This window comes from Telmatherina bonti (genome assembly GCF_933228915.1).
Source record: "Telmatherina bonti genome assembly, chromosome: 10".
In the NCBI taxonomy this organism is placed as follows: domain Eukaryota; kingdom Metazoa; phylum Chordata; class Actinopteri; order Atheriniformes; family Telmatherinidae; genus Telmatherina; species Telmatherina bonti.
The window spans coordinates 24376734-24396781 of record NC_136628.1 but is presented as its reverse complement, the minus strand read 5'-3'; the positions used below and the strand labels follow the sequence as shown (position 1 = coordinate 24396781).

Genomic DNA, 20048 nt, shown 5'->3' with positions numbered 1-20048 from the left:
CTGAATCTCTTTGATAAATAGTCCTCTCAAAGATGGAAAAATAAGTTTAAGTTTTCCCGCATAACACTGCCGGCACAACTTCAAAAAGGTGTCAGTTCCTTTAGAGGGTGTTCCAGTGCATCCAAAATGTCTTGGTATATTCTCCTGTTTTAGATTTCCTGCTGTTCCTCAGTAAGGCACAAAACACAAGCTTAAAAATGCTGCTCTCCTCATCTACTGTTTGTCCACCATTGTCCAATGAAAACAAAGCAGTGAATAGCAAGGCTGAAATATTTTACTTTTTCAAAGAATAATTTCAAAGGAAACTGAGGAACAAAATGTTCTCTCTCTTTCTGTTCACCACACTTGTGGCCTTTAGGCGAAGTAAAAGACTCCTGCTGCCTTGCGGTTTGAGCAAAAAATCTTGAGTACTCCTTCCCTCCAAATTCTGAACATGCATGTGTGGAAGCAGAGCACTGCACCGCGAGCTAACCAGCCACGGTTGGATAGCTGTGTAAACAAAGCCTGCTGTCCTGTCTGAAAACTGTGCCATTTGCATAAGGTGTGTTCAAGGGAGGAGCAAAGAGGAAGAAGGCTGTGGCAGGGGAGGGAGGAGGTAAAGAGGTGGACTAAACCATTAAGGCCCCTCTGTGCAGTATAGCTTCAGGTGGATTATCCAACTCCACCTTAATTCCAGTGCGCAGCAGGGTGTGGCCTATCTAGAGTGTTCATCATGAAAGTCACCATCAGCCTGAACAATGTTATCTCTGTGAAGTTATCTTTCTATTTCTTTCACTCGAGGAAGCATTTGATCTCCTCCTCTCTTTACATAGAGGCTGCCTCACAGCAAGGCATTGCAGGAAGGAAGTGGTTGAGTAAGTCTTAAAAATACAATGAGCACTTTCTTGCCTGATGAGATCTGAACTGTTCTGAGCGTGTATTTGTTTGCCCGTCAGATGGTTGGCAGGCGGTGGAGGTGTAAAGGAGCCATTATTTGGCATTCAACTCATTGATAGAAATAAACAGTTTTAACACATCTAAGGTCTTATATCTTATAACATCTATAAGCATCCTAAGAATGTCTCAATAAGAAAAGTGTGGCAATAATGCCAGGCATGACCAAATTGTAAAAGTATACTATCATAATTTTTTCCTTTCTTCTTTTGAACCAACAGAACATTATTTCATTGCAAATTTCAGATTCTCAAGCAAGTCTGCATGCATGACATAGCCAGACTTCTGACAAACAGGAACTGTGTGTTAGGGGCAGATTCTAAATGCATGTTGAATATATTTGTCAAAGGCATAAAATTCTTAATGTAAGGACAAAAATTACCCAGAACAATAAACATTTTGAGGATTGAGGTCATAACCTCTCATAAGTTGGTGGCTTTTTGATCTGGTCAGGGGGCAGTGGTAAAAATCCAATTATTTTCAGATCTGTGTTGATTCTGATGAGCTGGCATAAGCTGGATGGAGCTCATTAGAGGACCAAATGCCCCAGGCCTTCAGTGACAGCATGTTTATGGAGGGGAAGTGGACTAATGAGATCTGAAGAGGACACCCTTCCTTCTGGGGAACAGAGGCTATGTTATGGACACATACAGTGAGAAAACAAGTTGATCAAAGTAATACCTGTTTAGCATCCTGTAGGGCATATATCAAACACAACCCCATCTAACTTGAGACACAAATGTGGCACTGTAGCAGGCCTGTGTGTTTGCCACATGCTTTAAACATATTAAATTAGTGCAGTTTCTCCATATACTAACCACAGCAAGTTTTGATCAAATCTTAAATAAACAACGAAGGAAGTTAACATTAACTTAATGAATCTTGCGTACACCTAAATGTCAAGGAAAAAATCTGTCAAACTGAATTATGTGAGAAACTTTCACATTGAGCAAGCAGGAATTAATGACGACAAATGGAAGTGTGGTGTGGTGAACGAACCCAGATGAGGAGGAGGAAAAGACAGAAGCAGCTGGGGGAGTAAGCACTATGACAGGGGAAAAATGGAAAAATCTATTGCTATGAGTGTTCATTTTATCAACAACTCAGCCGATCCCCCTCTGACAGCCCAAGGGAGGACAGAAGGATGGACCATTGAATGCAAGCAAGTATCTGGTGTAAAGGGAAATTATCCCAGTGAGTAAGAAGGGTTGACTCATTGTGAGAATTCCAAGACTCCAAGAAATACAAATTTTATATTTCTTAATTTATTGCATATACACATTGCATTCACAAGGTATGATCTAATTGTGTCAAATTATCACTGACTCCCCATGTCTCATGATCCTATATGTTTTTGGAGGTGCATACATTTTAAAGAATGGAAATTTACAGCACCCAGGTGACTCGAATAGCTTTGCTCTTTCCTACCGAGAACTTCCACAGGGACATACAGATAACTGTTTGACTCGAGCAAGGTGTGGCTTAAATATGCAAAATTGCACAGGGTGCTACCTATACAGGAGAGTAGATAAACTGTTAATGATGCAAATTACAATCATCTTGGCAAAGGACAGGATCTTAGCTAGAAACCAAATGGCCCATCCTCTTATCACATTACAAGCAAAGTTATTCCAACATTTCAAAGGTGTAAAATTAGGAAGTAAGCTGATGGTTCTAAAGACGAAAAACAGAAACACGAAAGCAAAGAAAAAAGTGTAAACCAGAAGCACCTTGCAGAATGGCTTCACATTCGCAGATTTGCTGTAAAGAATTGGGCAGGAGCCTGGGCCTGGGGGAAAAGCTGCTACAGCTCGTAAAAGAATGTGAACATCAAGTCCCCACTTGTTTCATGAAGATGGTATCATAGGCATTCACACTACAGTGTTTTAACACGCGCACACAGACTTTTCTGATAAGACTTGTGCAATTTCTATCATAACACACATTGCAGCACAATGTAACATAATTACTTGACAGTAATTCAAAGATGCTTAAGCCCAATACAATGTGTATGCATTTAGTAACGCGACGCATTTTCCATAGGCATGAAGATACAGCTTCATTTGGAAGTGAAATGAGGTTTATCTTTCAGAAATACTTTGACTGAAGTGGTGCACAAACATCTTCCATTGCATGTGCCTGCTGCTCCCTGTGTGTTTGTGTGTGCGCGTGTGTGTGTGTGTGTAAACCTGCGTGCGTGTGCGTGTTTCAGTGACTGCCTGTTGGTTCCATCTGCTGGACTCTTTAAGAGACTGCAACCTGCTTATTATAATAGTCATCTTTATCTACAACATGAAACAGGTGCACTTCAACATCCTACATAGGAAAACAAACAAAAAAAGAGAGGGGGGAAAAAACAAAGATTTTGTCATTTTCAATTTAGTCGCCTTACCAACCTTCCAACAAAGCCAGATAGGTAAATAACTTAAAACACATATATAGACTGTTGTGGGTAGACTAGCAAGTTAAGAGCGAGTTATGGATGTTAATCTATAAAGTGTAACAGTATAACTTAATAAAACCACATTTTTAGTGAGGCCAAATGATTGCTGATGTAGAGGGACTTCGCACTAACAAACCATCTAAGAAACAAATATGCCTGACCAAATTTGCTCCTTGGTAAACTGATATATACAGCTGACAGCTTTGTCCTCCTTTTGAAGGTATTTCGGTCTTGCCCTATAAAGAGAAACTTGTGCCTACTGGGACAGAAGAGAATCACATCTCTTTCCCAGTATAGAACCCAATTAGATTTTACACAATATTGGTAGATTTGTAGTTTTGTTTCAACTGATGACAGTTTCTAAAGGCTCTGTTGTATATTTTATGACATTTTAAAAGGATACCCTACAAACCTAAACAGGAATGACAGGTAATTATAATTAGGAAAAAAACAAACTATTTGTCTTACACTGGAGGACATAAAATCACAGATGCTCTGTTTGCATAAATAATATTGATGTTACAAAGAAAAAATGGTGTCAAATTCTGTTGTGTGTAAATTTTATTAAAATAATGTTCACATTTTTTTCCCCACGTCAACTGGCAAAACTAACTACAAAAACCGCAAAAAGATTTATTAGTGACTCTAAATTTATAACAAAGAATTAACACAAAACGATACAAGTGACAGTGTTTGTAACAAAATACAAAATTTTCTCAAATTTGCCTCCTTAACTATTAAATTTAAATCCAAGTTTTAACATGTAGCAACTGGAATGGGCTCCAGAAACCCCACTACAGAAAATGAATAAATGGTATTCTAAAACTATACAGTGATGAAGCTAGAACAAATTTGCTTGCCAGTCTTTTTTTTTTTTTTTTTGGGGGGGGGGGGGGGGGGGGGGGGGGGGGGGGAGTCGACGACAACAACTTTCTGTGTTTAATATTAGATCATTACATAATTTATATCCCCAAGTTCAGCTGGGTGAAATATAATGGAACAGAAAAGACAAAGATATTCCAACAATAAACTTATCATAATAAAAGAAAAAGCTAGTTTGAGCTACTTAACTATTACCATTAATCTATGACTAAAAAGTTTTATTGGCACATTTGACTAGCAAACATGTACATTGATGTGGTCTGAGGTGTAACATACCTGCAAGGGCTTTAATGCGGGAGCGCTCAAAAAGACGTGCTGAACTGTTCTCATTATCCCAGTCAGTCTCTGCTGCCAGGTCCCAGCGGTTGTTGATGTCATTATATTGCTGCTGGATCTCCAAGCTGTCAAAGTCCGTTGGCGAGATTGTGCTCATGGTGTCAAGGCAAAAGGAAAACACATTCAACCTACAAAGCAGAAATAGAAACAGAAAACCATCCTAAGTCAGTGACAGCTGGAAGACAACATTACATAATACTACAGGATTCACAAGTGTTTCTGAGCTAAAGTTTGAAATATTTAATTGGAGAAACTTTCTATTTCAATAAAAGCAAAATGATGCACATCAGACAGTCTCTCAACACAGCATCCAGCTGCACTTCACTTAATGCACTGAAATGACAGTTGTATGCAAATGTTAGTTTGGACAGTACAACTGCCACAAAACTGAGATAAGTCAGCTACTGTCAGCGAGTCAGTTGGTCAGCGAACAATTAAAAAAAAAAAAAAAAGATGATCCTGTAAGGCTGGGTATCTACAGTATCCTAGGATTTTACTGAGTGTTGACAGCACACAGCACAATTTTGGTCCACACTTTTCTTGTGCATTATTAAAAATTGCAACAATATGTTAATGAGTCTCCAAATAGTGCCTGTTCTTATTTGCAGAAGACTTTTATAATGAAAAAATAAATGCATTTAAAAAAGTATGCAGTGGAAATCAGCAGTACTACTTTAATGTCCAAAACAAACAGGAAAATGCAGGGGAACATTTTTCTATGGCATTTTCTTAGTGTGAACATTAAAGGGTTTATACATAGACCCCAAAGTGGTCAATAACCCACAGGTCAAGTCCTTGTCTTTGCGTCACGACCAGACATGTCAATATCCTGTTGTGTTTTAATTCTGCATCTTATTACTATTAAAAGGTTAGCTATTATTGCAGCAATAAATACTACATGCATTCTGAAGTCAATTTTAGCCAAAAGAAAATGTATCTTGCCTAATTTTTTAATTAATTTTCTAAATTAATGTTGATGTGTGAGCATTTATTAAAGAATAAATACACAAGAAACAAGCTCATATGGTGAGTAATAGATGTGTACATATCACAGGCCACTGATGACAAAAGAGTGAATTTAACTCATTGAAAAAAAGGATTACTCCTCAGCTTTACACAAACATAAAATAACCAGAAGCTTTACCAAGAGCAGCACCGGCAGCGGGGTACAAGAAAGTATTTAACTTTCATAGTGATCCAGTTAAAACCCTACACCAATCTGAACACATGTTTAGTAAATGCTGTGGATGTCACAGTTGTGTGGTTTTATTAAAAAAAATTACTTTCTATTAGCTAAGAGCCAATAACAAGAAAGATCCTGCCTGCACCTTCATTTACTGGCATACAATGTGGGGGGGGGGGGGGGGGGGGGGGGGGGCATACACTGAGATTAAACCCCCCTACCCAGGAGACCCATTATCTGAGAGCCTTTACTTAAAAGCATTGACTAGATTAATGGACATGGTTGAGTAGTCAGTTTGTTAATACCTATTATTTTATCTTTTTGTTGTGTCTGATGGCTTTGGCTGATTATAGAGACAGGATATGGAAAGGACAGAGAAAGGATCGAAGCAGACAAATCGGTGGATTGTTTCTGTTTTAGGTAAGGGATTAAGCGGTAAATGCATCCTATTGTAAAATTTCATGTAAATTTGTTGAAAGTTTAATTCTAAACATAAATTGTGTCAATTATGTCTGAAATGAATTTGGTTATCTAAATTATGTATTCTGTGAAAGGATGGTGGTATTTACGAATACTTTTATTGTCCTCAAACTGAACTCAACAGCATGACGACAGCAGAGAATTACCAGGATGAAAGCCATCAGTAATTGATTTGCTAAAATCATTCTTTCCAAGGGAAGCAGCTGGCTTACAAACTATTTTAACATTAATATTTATCATTTCTTAGAAAAATGTGCTACTAGAACTATAATAGTTATAAACTTTATTATACTTAGGGTTTGAAACAAGTTTAAACACAAAGAACATGATGGTCCCAACAATCCCAAGTCCAAAAGTACAATTGTGGATGTAAAGAAGTGAAAGAAGTCACATATCTGGTAGCTATTAAAAAGGAAAGAAAAATAAAGCTCAACAAATCCCATTAGTGTAAGATTAAGAAGTGGCTGGGAATAGAAACTAAAGGCAGGGATTAGAGAAGAAGGCTAAATAACACCTCCACATTTCCCTCTGACCTGTCACCCCATCACTTACTGGCACCCCAGTACATAATAGTGCACGTGTGTATTATGATTTTTTTTAATAACATCTGGAATCCTGAGTTATTTTACAAAAGAAATTGATAATAATGTAACCAAGAGCCAAAAAATGACACTGTCAACAGCAATCTGTCTGGGAGTGATTCAGGGTGGGGGTTGGCAGGAAACAAAACCCATGAGGTCACAAGAGTCCGATAGTGGCAATCCTCCCCTTATGAGTAGGAAGAGGCTCGGCTCAGTGTCTGCACTAATCACTTCTCAATGAATCAGACAAACAATCCCCTGACCTACTATGATATTGTATTTATCCTCCAACACACAACAAAGTGCAAAAGACACATACGAGCACACCCAATAAAAAAAGATTCACACGAGAGCTGAGGTGACCTATCACACCCAGCCACCAACAGCTTTTTCACCAAATTTTGTAAGTGCTTTTAAAAGCCATACATATAAATACACCCACTAAGCATTTAAGTATGTAGTATATCAGCATTCAGCACACAAAATAGGTGAGATTAGCACTTTCAATCGTGCTAGCATGACTGATATGCAATCACCTCCCCAAAGACCAGACAGAGACCAAGTAAGAAGAAGAAAGGTGGTCTTAACTGTGTAACTCGACACTGAATCTTTAAGCAATATTATCGCAAAAAACTTTTGACCAACAAACCTTCAGATAATAAAACTTAAAGCTTCAACAGTTTAACCACACATTGTAACAGAAAAAAAAATCTCCCCACAAAACAGGTGGGAGAACAGATGTGGCACAAAAGAGGGGCATGAAACATGTTCTAAAAGAAAATCCCCTAAAGTCCTAATTCCATATGTAGCACAAGAAATACAATAATGTGATGAAAACATGTTTTAGTTATGTATTCTTAATATTTCAATTTGCCTCTATCTAAATAATTACTGTCTAAACCCTTCCAAGACCAATGAAAACAAAATTAACATAAAAGAATAATATATGATTAATATTTCTACAAAAATTTAGGGCTGTGTAAACAGACGGAACACTTGGGAGAAATTGACAAATGTAAGGATTATATACTTGCTGTACTGTATAAATCACCCTCAAGCTGGGTAACAAGACGAGGCCTTGGTGTAACACAAGAAGCAACCTTTGCAAATATGCTACACTATTATTTCTCAATACAAAATGTGAAGGCGGGGCATCTATTACAAATTTGACTGTTCATAAAATAGTGCCACTGGAAAAAAAAGGAAAGAATAAAAGTGGGGCACAGAGAGATGCCTCAAGGCCAAACCCCAGCCACTCACTTCAGAAAGCATTTGGTTATCACATATAATAGTATGACATTGGTTAAGAAAACGGGGCAGAGCCAGTGGCATGATGGGCAGCACCGTCACATCTTTCTATTTCACTCACCACCACCCCCCCTTCTCTCCCAGGGCTGCAGCCCTTCACCCAGCTGGTGTGTTTGTCACTACACCCTCTAATAGGGAAGAGAGGAATAGAGAAAGGAGAGAAACAGAGTACACAATCAAGACACCCACAGGGAATTAGGCCTGTGCACATTAACCAGCCACACAGCCAATGTGCATCAGGGGAATAGGACAGACACACAAATACACAAACTACTCCCTGTTATCCCAAACAAAGGAGATATGGCCCTGGCTATTTCCAAATGCTACAATGCAATAATAGTACTCAAAACACAAAAATGATGACTTCAATACTAAACTTAAAATACAATTTTGTCTATCAACTTTTTTTTTTTTTTTTTTTTTTTTTTAAATCACACAAAAAAATATTGTATGAGTGTAAAGCAGCAATGAGCTTCACATAAACAAAGCATCATGAGTTCAAGCTGAGATGTACTGCCCCAAATCAAGCTGCCTGTGATGCACATGTGCCCAAAGCGTGGGGCGATGGACTCTCAACAAGCAGAGCACAAAGCCTTCTACACCAAACTGGCCCGGCACAATGAAAGAGTCAGCACAGAGTTGAGGCCAACCGTTCAAGCCTTTCCTGTTTGCAGAGATGAGGCAGCCAGAGGCACATATGCATCAGAGGCCCCCTCCACAGGCTGCTGATCCTAGCCTGAATGCACTGCTGAATAGGACAGCAGAGGTCCTTTGTTGACCTGTAGCATGACATTCATCAAACACTCAAGTGACCAATATGTCCTGAACACGCTGATATGGACATGTTATTTTGGTTTTGGGGATCAGTGCTGTTGAATACAGCAGAATAATTTCAAATGAAGTTGCTATTTCTAAAAATTATTGTATTTTACATCTATTAAGTTAAATTCTTGATTTTCACTTTTTAAAATAAAATGGCTAATTTTATACATAAATACCAAATATCCTTAAAACATAGTAGAAAAAGAAAAATGCTCCCATAATAACTGACAATATAGAAATCTTAAACAATGTTGAGGTGTTGTGTAAAACAAAAACTAAACTAATTGCTAATCTTTATTAACCTATATTCCACAGAAGACACTACAAAGATGAGATATTTAGGTTCAAAGTGATAAACTTTGTTTTTGGGGGATTGTTTTCCCCAAAATATTAACTCAGATTTAATTTGCCTGCAACACATTACAGAAACACTGGACAGGGGCAACAAAAGACTGAAATTTGAGGAATGCTCAAAATACACCTCTTCTGAGTCTCAGCCAGGCTGGAGAAAAAAGGAAAAAAAAAACCACAGATAACCTGTGACCTTTGAAATCCCTCAGTCAGCACTCCATTAGTTACAAATCCTTTTTAACCTATATTCAATTGAATACACTACAAAGACAAAATATTTAATGTTAAAATTGATAAACCTTATTGTTTTTTTTGTTTTTCTTTTTACAAATAATATGGGACAGTGGCAGCAAAAGAATGATCAAAAAGCACCTGTTTGGACCATCCACAGGTTAACAGGTTGACTGAAGTGAGTGTTATGACTAGGTATATAGGGAGCATCCCGAAAAGGGTCTGTTGTTGAGAAGCAACGATGGATCAAAGTTCACCACTTTGTGAACAACTGTATGAATAAATAGGTCGGCAGTTTAGGAACAATGTTTCTCAACGTACAATTGCAAATTATTTAGAGATCTCATTATCTACAGTCCATAATATCATCAAAAGATGAGGAGAATCTGGAGAAATCTAGGCATGTAAGCTCCAATGCTGAAAACCAGCATTGAATTCTCATGCGCTTTGATCCCTCAGGCAGCACAGCATTAAAAACTGTAATCAATGTGTAAAGGATATTACCTCAGAAACACTTGAGAAAACCATTGTCAGTTTGTGACTACACCTACAAGTGCGAGTTATAATTCTCCTAGCCAAAGCTATATATCAACACCATGCAGAAATGCTGCTGGCTTCTCTGGGCCCGAAATCATCTGAGATGGACTGATGCAAAGTGGAAAAATGGTCTGTGGTCTGATGAGTCCACATTTCAAATTGTTTTTGGAAATCATGGATGTCATGTCCTCTGGGCCAATGAGGAAAAGGACAAAAACTATTGTTTTCAGAGTCCAACAGCCGGCATCTGTGATGGTATGGCGGTATGCTAGTCTCCATGGCATGGGTAACTCTGAAGGCACCATTAATGCTGAAAGGTACATGCAGGTTGTGGAGCAACATAAGCTGCATCCAAGCAATGTTTTTTTTCCAGGGACATCTCTGCTTGTTCCAGTTAGATAATGCCAACCAACATCCTGCACATGTTACAACAGTGCGGCTTGTGACTGAAAATGTGTGGCACATTATGAAGCGCAAAATACAATGGAAACCCCAGACCGTAAAGTTACTGAAGTTGCACATTGAGTAAAAAGTGAAATATTTCCACCCATTAAGCTTCATATTAGTGTCCTCAATCAGTGTGTACGAACTTTCCAAATAGTATTTCCAATATGTATTTGAATGCAGTTTTTCTTATAAGACAAAGCTGAAGCAATACATTTTCTTCACAACAAAAAAAAAATGATCTTACTGTCACCTTTTTTTTTTCTCTTTCATTTTGTTATTAATAAAACTTCATTTGTTACTAATATTATTACTTAGTTTAAAAGCTATGATTAGCTCTGCATTGATTACTATTTTTGGGGAAGATTTTATTACAATCACCTTAAAATTAGTTGTCATCTTAAAAAATGTGTGCATGCACTGCCACATAAACCAAACCCAAGACTGCAAGCTATTCTTAAAAGCTGTTATGCGACAAAAGTGATCGAGTTTTTTTTTTTTTTACCAAGTATGGCATGAACTGATTTCCCTTCCTCAAATTCTACCAGTTATCCATATTTCTTATTTCTGGTTTATGGTGAAAAAAAAAAAAAGAATTAATAACTTCATATGAAAAGGCTAAATATCTGAACTATCCTTAAAATGTTTTCACACTGAACCACAAATCAAGGTTTACTTTGATCTGGACTGTGGCCAGTATTTAGTCAGACCAAATTTTAGCTTTGCATACTCTGCAGAGTTTCCCGTCTGTAATTATGTTCTAAACCAAACAAAGAAGTCCACAAGTCCAGACCAAACAAGCTAGCACACCAATGTTTTGTAATTTATTGTCAGAGTACACCAAAGAAAGAAGACATTTGAACACAAAATTTATATTTGTTTATTTTAGTTAGATCATTAAAAACATAAACCTTTCTTTTAAGCATCTCTGTTATAAAATGTTGGCCATATAGGCAGCACTTAGGTGAATGAGTTGTACAGGCTTGGATATCACTTCTGAGATCGGATTTAAGAAAACAGACAACTGCTCAGAGGTTGACTCAATTATCTTTTCTTCAAATGGTATAAATAAGCATACAGAGCTATAACCGCCACAAAATGGATTGAATACTTCAACAGATACATGTTTCGATGGTTATGTTGCTCTGTCTTATCACTAACTTTTTTTTTCACCCTATTAAAAATGCAGGAGGAAAGTAGACAATGCATTTTCAGGACTTCTGTGCATTTGCTTATTTTTGTGATTCCAAAAAGTTCAACTTTGTATGACAGACATTATACTTTCACTTTCTTGCAACTTTGCAGCCTACATTCTACATTTACAGTTGACAGGTCAGTTTGGTACCAGACAGGGCTTCTAAATCATACTCTTTTTTTGGAACTCAATAACGTTCGCTTGATAAAAGCAAATGTACAAATGTGCACAATTACACATCAATTATTTTCCGTCATATTTCATTTAGTCATGTCACAGCAACTGCCCTGGAGGCAATATGGCTATCCCCAATGGGGATACTGTTATTAATTATTAAAAAAATACTGTATGTGGATTCCTCTAACCTTCAACCCAGGAAAATCCTCCAGCATAACTTGGAGTTGGAAAACAAGGAAAAGTCTTTCTGTTACCCTCTAGTGGTGCAATTCCAGATTACATACACATTCAATACCAAATTGATTCATTCAATAAATTCTTTAAACAAAGCATATACTTGCTGTGGCAGGGAAATTTTTATATGTTACACAACAAATTTAAGAACAGATGTAGGTCAGTAATACTGAAAAGTTAAACAAATAATGAGCAATGTTATAGCAGTGTGTCTTCATTAAAACTGTCATAATGAAATTTGCAGGTAATTTACTTGGCATTAATTTATGTTGCCTCACTGATCGACCTGATCAGTGTTTCATGTCTAACACATAGATGCAGTAAAGTTAAACTTGTGATTTGGGGATTTGTAAAGTAGCAGTAATTATGATGTATTGTTGCTAACAATAAATCAAGCCAAATTAAGCACGTTAGTCTGCTTATTCTATCAGTCAAAATTACAAAATTTAATGTTTCTTTAGTACTGTTGCATAAACATGTCTGCACTGTATAGGTAACCCCTAAGCTGGTCTACAGCTTTTTATCATGTTGCTTCCTTGCTTTGTCATTGAAAAGGCTGATCCCACATGTTTAATATAAAGTTATGGCTTTTCTGCAGCAAGGCTGTTATATTATTTCCTTCAACCAGAGGGTCTTTAAAGCATATAAATATACATATATTAGTAAATAAAAGCAATAAACAAGGATAATCACAAAATGACAAGCAACAAGGCCCTGTAATGAAGTAATTTTTTTTTTATGTGGCTGTCTTCATTAATAAGATTACACAACTAAATTAAAAAAATCCATTTAACAGGGATATTGGTCTAGCTCAATTTTCCATACAGACTAATCAGATTCCAGGTCACATGCGGTATATGGGACAGTAAGAAAAGGCAAACTACATATAACTTTATCATAACAATATTTTTATCCCACCCTCTGTAAAAAGAAAAAAACAGTCATTGAACATAAAGTTAAATAAAACCTTATAGTGTTGCATTAAACCATTTTTATTTTACTTTACAATGAGCAATGTGACCATCTCACCATAAAAGCACCACAAGTTTCGTTTCACTATAAAGATATTACCCTTATCAGTGTTCTTTAAATATGCTGAACTATTTCCTTACAGGCTGCTCTGGCCCAAATTCAGCTGTTAAGCACCATGCTGGTACTCTTGTCTCACAATTATTCATATTGTCAGATCTGTCTTTCTGATTCTCCCATGTAGTTTGAATAAAATCATCAGAAAGAAGTCAACTAGCAGTCCTTGAACACACTGGACATCATAAAAAACCACTTCTCTATATGAATATCTAACTCCTCATGTGTATTTTACTAATTTATCACTTATTTTTCTGAATGAAAAACGTGGTTCTGCACGTGGTGGTCAGTAAAGTCAGTTCTGGGTAATCTAAATATGAGGTACTGTGTTAAATTGTTAACAGCAATGTGGCAAAGTTGTACATAACAAAACTAGGCATCCACAAGTCTGTTTTTAATTATTTGTTTTCTATACTAATTTTAAAAAATTAATAAAGGGGGGGAAGGGCCCAATTTAACATACTTTTACCTGATGCATCTCTGCTATGACTCACAATCTAGGCCAGACATGCAGCATAAATCTCGGTTCCATCATAACATAACTACACAACCCACCGCGTGTTAAGAAATGGAAAGGGAAAGAAAACCTGCAGCTTTAAAAGATGCCATCACTGTAGCATATCATGGTCTGATGGGAAGGGGGGAAAGCAAGCAACAAGGTTTGGTGGGCTTAGTAGAAGATGCAGAATCAGAGATCCACAGGCTGGCTGCACAGAACACGCAGATAAAATGTGGCTGCGCTTGACATCGATTCAAACAAAGGGGAGAAGAGACAGGCATACAGTGAGATGGCTACCAATAACTAACGTAAGGCGTTGCTGTCATACATTCCTCAACCAGGCAGCTAACATTTCAGAAATATATGTGTGCATTTATCTTCTCTACCATGATCAAAAATGCGATATAATATGCTCCCCGCTGACTTAAAAAGCTAATAGCAGGAGCAAGCTAACAGCAGTCACCTGAATATCAGACTCCTCTCTCATTACCTTTGTTATTATAGGGACCCTGCTTGTAGTGGAGAGTAAAAGGGTGGAAAAAACCGGGGGCAAAAGAAAAAAAATCCAACTTACCACTTATTTTTCTGTCTTCTGGTAAAGAGGTTGTTGATAATATATCTATCGCGTCGCTATGTGATGCGTTTCACCAAGACATGAAAAATATTTCTCTTTGCTACCACGCGCGCGGCTATGCTAATTCGAAATTGAACGGTTAAAACATCCCAGGTGACGCTGATAACGTCTTTCCTTTATGTCCGCATCCTCCAAAAAAGCCCTCTCCTCCGCGCTGCATCGATAGCAGCGCGTTACGAAACCACACTCCGGTTAGCTACAGTCGCCTTCGCACAAAAACGGTCATGGGGGAAGACAAAAATATAGGCAATGAGAAGAACCCCTTTTTTTCTGTGGCAGGTACGAGACGGATATCCGCAGCAGCCTCTCCCCCCTCCTTCTCTTCGGCCAAGCATCCAAGGGGCCGTCCGTACCTCACTGACTCCTGCTCCCTGTGCTGTTCAACAGGGAGAAGAAAGAAAAAAGTGGATGTGGTGATGGTAGTTTGTGTGGGGGGTGGTGGAGTAGGTGGATGGGTGTGTGGGTGGATTTCTGACTCTTCACAGTCACGTGGGAAACACATTTTCAATATTAGCAATAGAAGCTGAGGAAAGATTATGTGTGGTGCTGTCCCTGGTGTTAAAACATAAATATTAAATTTTATCTATCTATCTATCTATCTATCTATCTATATCTATACCTATATCTATATCTATATCTATATATATATATATATATATATATATATATATATATATATATATATATATATATATATACACCAAACATCATTGCATTCTACTGATCCACTGGAACTGACCCAAAGATCCAAAGATTTTTTTTTTTTTTACCAGTCTAAACCCTAATATCCACCATGTCTTGACATTTTCCTCCATTCATTTTCTTTTTTTTTTTTTTTTTTTTTTTAATTTTGTATTTCCAACAGTTGCTCTAAATTATTCCTGAGACTCAATGCAGCACCTGGCTGGTGTGTCATATAAAGCAAGTCATCAAGATCTGGGTTATTCATAAAGCCATTCAGGGTCCTCATGCGAGAATCCTCCAGACTGGGATTAGTGTATTTCCCTGTGCTTTTCTTAGCAACCCCATAGTAATGCTGTGGTTACGGCAGCTGAATTAGAAGATATGATCATTCATTACCAGTTGACATTTACTTAAAATCACCCAAACGAGGATAAATTACATTTAGGAGTATTTGGTGTTCCTGCTGGGTGTGTACAGTATTTGTGAGTATGGGTGTAGCTAGCTTAGCCAACAAAGTGGTAGTGGTGAAGGCTTTATGGGATGATGGGTCTCTTAGGGAGGGATGAACACTTCAGAAACAGCATGCTACTCATTATAAGTAGTTAGTGGTCATGAAAAAGTTCTGCTGAGTCGTTGGTGTAGTTCTTGAATTTTCGTTGAGTGTTTCGTTGGCATTGACGCTCTCTTTTAGCTGCAATTGTAACACAAGTGCCTGTTATGCAGTAAATTTGCACTCAGAAAAACTGACAATTTTTTTTACTGAGATCCTGATTCAGCAGACTAATTTCACCAAGGACTGAAGGACACTAGAGAAAATGTGAAGCAAATGCTGCTGCTGGTTTAAAAGCAGACCTTGTGCCTTAAAGAAAACATTGTCCAATAACGTCATGGGCAAAGGGGATGTTGTCATTTTTTGGGGGGGTTATCTTCGTGGCACTGAGTATTTGTATTTTGATATTGCAGAAAGGCCTTGGACATGCTGAACTACTTTCTCTGCTGTGGTGTAACATTTAATGTGTTACCTACTTAATTGTGTCTGGCAATTTTTTCAGTTTACCATATCACTGTGATTTAGTGTGTGAAAATAACACCCATTACAGCTAATTAGATGAACTGGCAACAAGTCAGGGTTATGATGGGGTACAAAGAGACACCCAGAGAGTTAGTATGTTTTAGAAGTAAAGATTGCAAATTATCTAACACTCTGAAAGACTGTGTGCAAGCAAATCTTCCCAGAACTGCACATTTAAGGGTTCCATCATCGACATTTCATAATGTCATTAAGAGATTCAGAGAATTTAGAAGAAGGAAATTCTCTGTATCTATAGGGTAAGGCCAAAACTCCACTTCAGAGTGGCCCATATCTTTAAACCTTGAGATAACACTAAAACAGACATGATACTGTTTGTGCCTTTCTGGAATAGCAGGCAAAGATTACACACACACACACATTTATAAGCATAAAACTTTATTACCTACACAATTCCACATAACACAATGTCAAAAACTTACAAACAATATAAAAAGGCATTTTATTATAAAATACACAAACTGTTACACTAATTCTATCTCAGTTTAGATTTTATGGATACTTTTTTAAGTGTGTTTGAGTGAACTACTTATAGGTGCGTGTCTTGGCATAGTGAGCAGCCGGAACATTCTCAGGAGCTTTAAGGAGCGTCTGGCAGGGAAGCTTAGATGTTACAATGAGATTTTTATCATCCTAAGCAACTAAAATCTAAAAAAAAAAAACACAGAGGTTAGAGTGAACACCATATGTTGAATGTCACATTGCGTTATTTACTTTGTAAATATTTTTTCAACAGAAAAATAACTGAAATGCTCCACGTTATTGCATGCATGATAGCTGCGCAATGTTCCCTTCTCCTGATCAGCTGTGACTCCCAACTCTGAATGTCTAACCCAAAAAACTCCTGTACTTGGACCTACAGCTTGTAGAAGTGATCACACTTTACATGTTTTTAATCACTGCTAAAGTGAAGCCCAGATGTGACTTATTTCAGTCTAATACAACTACTGACAGAGTCGACTGCACAGCAGCACCATATCTAATCATTGCAGAGCAACATGCAATTTTTCTATTTGACAAAATAGTGACTAAGTAAAAAACTGGAACATACAAAGCTGATGTAGTATAAAAGCATGTGGCAATGCATGAGCAGTGATAGTTTCGAGGTTTTATCTGGCTTATATTGATGAAAAGGCTCTCTGCATGACCCTGTTCTCACAGAGTTCTGTCTGCTGTCAAGGCACTGACTCATTATTGATACACACAAACCCACTTCATGGAAAAAAAAAAAAAACTTCTTTAAGATTGTCTGAGAAAAAGTCAAATCTGTCCTGTGGTTTGATTATTCAAAATTTAAAACTCACATTAGGAGCCAGGGAACATCCCGTGTGGTATCTCAACACAGTTCATAAGCCAACATCTGCAATGGTCTGGAGGCACAGGAGTGCACAGGTTAGTTCACAAAAATACTTGTTTTTAATCTCACTGTCATGTAGGCAACTGCCTGTGCCAGTGTAATACTTCACATACTTCAATCTGATCAGAATATCACTACAGTATTCTGTTTGGGTTTGTACCAGCAGTCTGACACTGTATTGACCTTCCAGCTCATTAGTATATGAACAATAAACAGGAAGACTTCAAAAAAGTTTGGTTTTGGCAAGTGCTAAAATCGAGGAAGAAAAAAACACCATCTGCAGATGTGTGATATTTAAGATTTCCATCATTATTCTATCACCTCTGCCCCCGTCACCACCTGCCAGTTACATCTACATCTCGTCTTCCATTAGTGTGGTTTTAGTTTCATTTGGAGTTCATGTGCAGTCATTCTCCAAACAAAGGAAATATGCACAGCGCAGCCATAAACATGCAAAAGCACAACCAATTTTATTTTTAGTTTAACTTGCACATCTTTACAGGCACCATTAATGCTCAACTATTTAGATTGCAGAGCAAAATTTGTTGTCATCCAGACATTTTTGTCATTGAAGATCTTGCTTATTATAGCAATACAATGCCACATTTCATTCTGCATAAAGTTAAACTGTATTAAGAGTCGCAGGCCCTCATTTATCAACTTTGCTTACATGTGTCCATGCTTGAATAAGAAAAATGTGAACATTTAACCAAGTTGTGCTTTCAATAAAAGCATGTAGGTACAATCTAGTGACAGGACAGGGAAACTGCAAATAGAAAGCAATGCTGGTGTCACAGCATGAAATCTTAAGATATGTTTACTTCCTCAAATGAATTGCTGACAATGTTTGTGATTATTTGGTATCAAAACACACTATCAACACCTGTTTCAGACAATCTGGGATTGTTAAAAAATTTTGCAAGCCTTCTGCTCTGCAGTGAGTGTTTTTTCAAAGAGTGGACTGAGGAGCTTTGGATTAGCACATGTTGGACCATGAGGACAATCTGCTTCCCGTAAGAGATCATGTTCGTTTTGTGATGAACTGGGACCAGTGCTGCAGGGAGATACTAAGTCTACAAAACATATTCAGACACACAATAAAGCATGTGTTTGTTTTTTTTTCTTTTTCATAACATACCTTATGTGGTTCATCTAAATGGAAATGCCCATAAACAGCCAGCGTGGAGGTTTAAACCATGTGGGTTTTATTAAGAGTTTACTGATTTCTAATGTTCATACAACTGGCATGCACATGTTTGATAAATCCATTTTTTTTCTACTGGCATGGGTTCTGAATTTTGTTTTCAAGGCAGAATTTCTTTTTTTTAAATTCTACAAGAAACTGATAAAAGTGGCCTTTGGCACTGAACAGTACTGACCCATTCCCACTGAAAACATTTGAGTAAAACACAAAAGAGGCTCTCAACTATTGAGCAGTGGAAATTTTTTCATCAGCATTTTGTTGCAGCAGTTGGTCTTGTCAGTTCCTAAAAATAATGTTGTCTTTTTTCTTCGGGTAGGGGGTTGTGGTATGTTTTAAAATGTCTTTTTTTTTTTTTTCTCTCCATGAAATAACACCTCTCGCCTTCAACCCTTTTATGCTATTTCTAAACTCATAATGCATTTAAAATTTTTATGGAAAGCACTTTAAATGGTTTTGAACATTAAATGTATTATACCAGTAAACCTGCCTTGCTGTTACTAGTTTTAATGAAATTTAAGCTTTAAATTTGTAGCAAATCATTGCACTTTTTTTGGGGGGGGGGGGGGGGGGGGGGGGGGGGGGGCTACATATTCAGTCTTCATGTTATATGTTGGGAGTGTGATTTAGTGTCCTTCCTTCTATGACAGTTGGATTTCACCAAGCCGTGTCCTGGTGCCAGTTCAGATGAGCGGGTAGTTCCCCTATCTCAGTGTATATACAAATCTATTTTGTTTGTCTTTTGCAAATCTGTTTGAAATTAAAATACTTAACATGAGCACTGTCTTAAACTGTGATTTGGGCATCATTTGTTATTTTCCTTTTTTAATAAAAACAAAACGATAACAAAGATTCACTAGATTTAAGATAAAACATTGCCTTGGCTTTCGCAGAAGTCTGTGATAGCTAAGCTAATTAAACAGAAAACCATGATAAATGCTTTCTCATACAGTTCTCCAAACTTCTGAACTAGTCATACATTTATTCTTTTATTGTTAAGCTCAGGTGGACTGGCATCTCATTTCCTAGAGGCTACAGAATAACTCACACAAGTCCCTCTGTCCAAATGCAACACGGTGGGGCTGAAGGAACAAAAGAAAGCTTTCGGTCTTCAAAAATAAGTCATCTGTGTTGCGTGCACATGTCAGCACTGAAAGCAGAGACACATACACACACACACACACACACACACACACACACACAGGACCTGTTTACACCCCTGGGCCCTGTCCCCAGTTCTCTTCACAGACCCCACACCCCAGCAGAGGGCTCATCCACAATCCACCATGACAAAGGGAAAGAGCTGAGTGCAGGATATAAGGCTGCCACTGGCTGCCAGAGTGTGTCCAGCACAGTGATT

The 20048-nt window shown here is 37.6% G+C and overlaps 1 protein-coding gene across 5 annotated transcripts in view; it reads right to left on the bottom strand.

The window, feature by feature from the left end:
- sptbn2 (spectrin, beta, non-erythrocytic 2) overlaps positions 1-4691 on the bottom strand; it is a gene marked incomplete at both ends in the record, with an annotated part of 33554 nt that extends 28863 nt beyond the window's left edge. For all 5 annotated transcript variants that reach the window (XM_079247949.1, XM_079247950.1, XM_079247951.1 and 2 more), the window contains one exon: positions 4535-4691. In XM_079247949.1, the coding sequence (XP_079104075.1) occupies positions 4535-4691 (157 nt within the window). The remainder of the gene's footprint in view (positions 1-4534) is intronic.
- Between the last annotated feature and the right edge of the window lie 15357 nt (positions 4692-20048).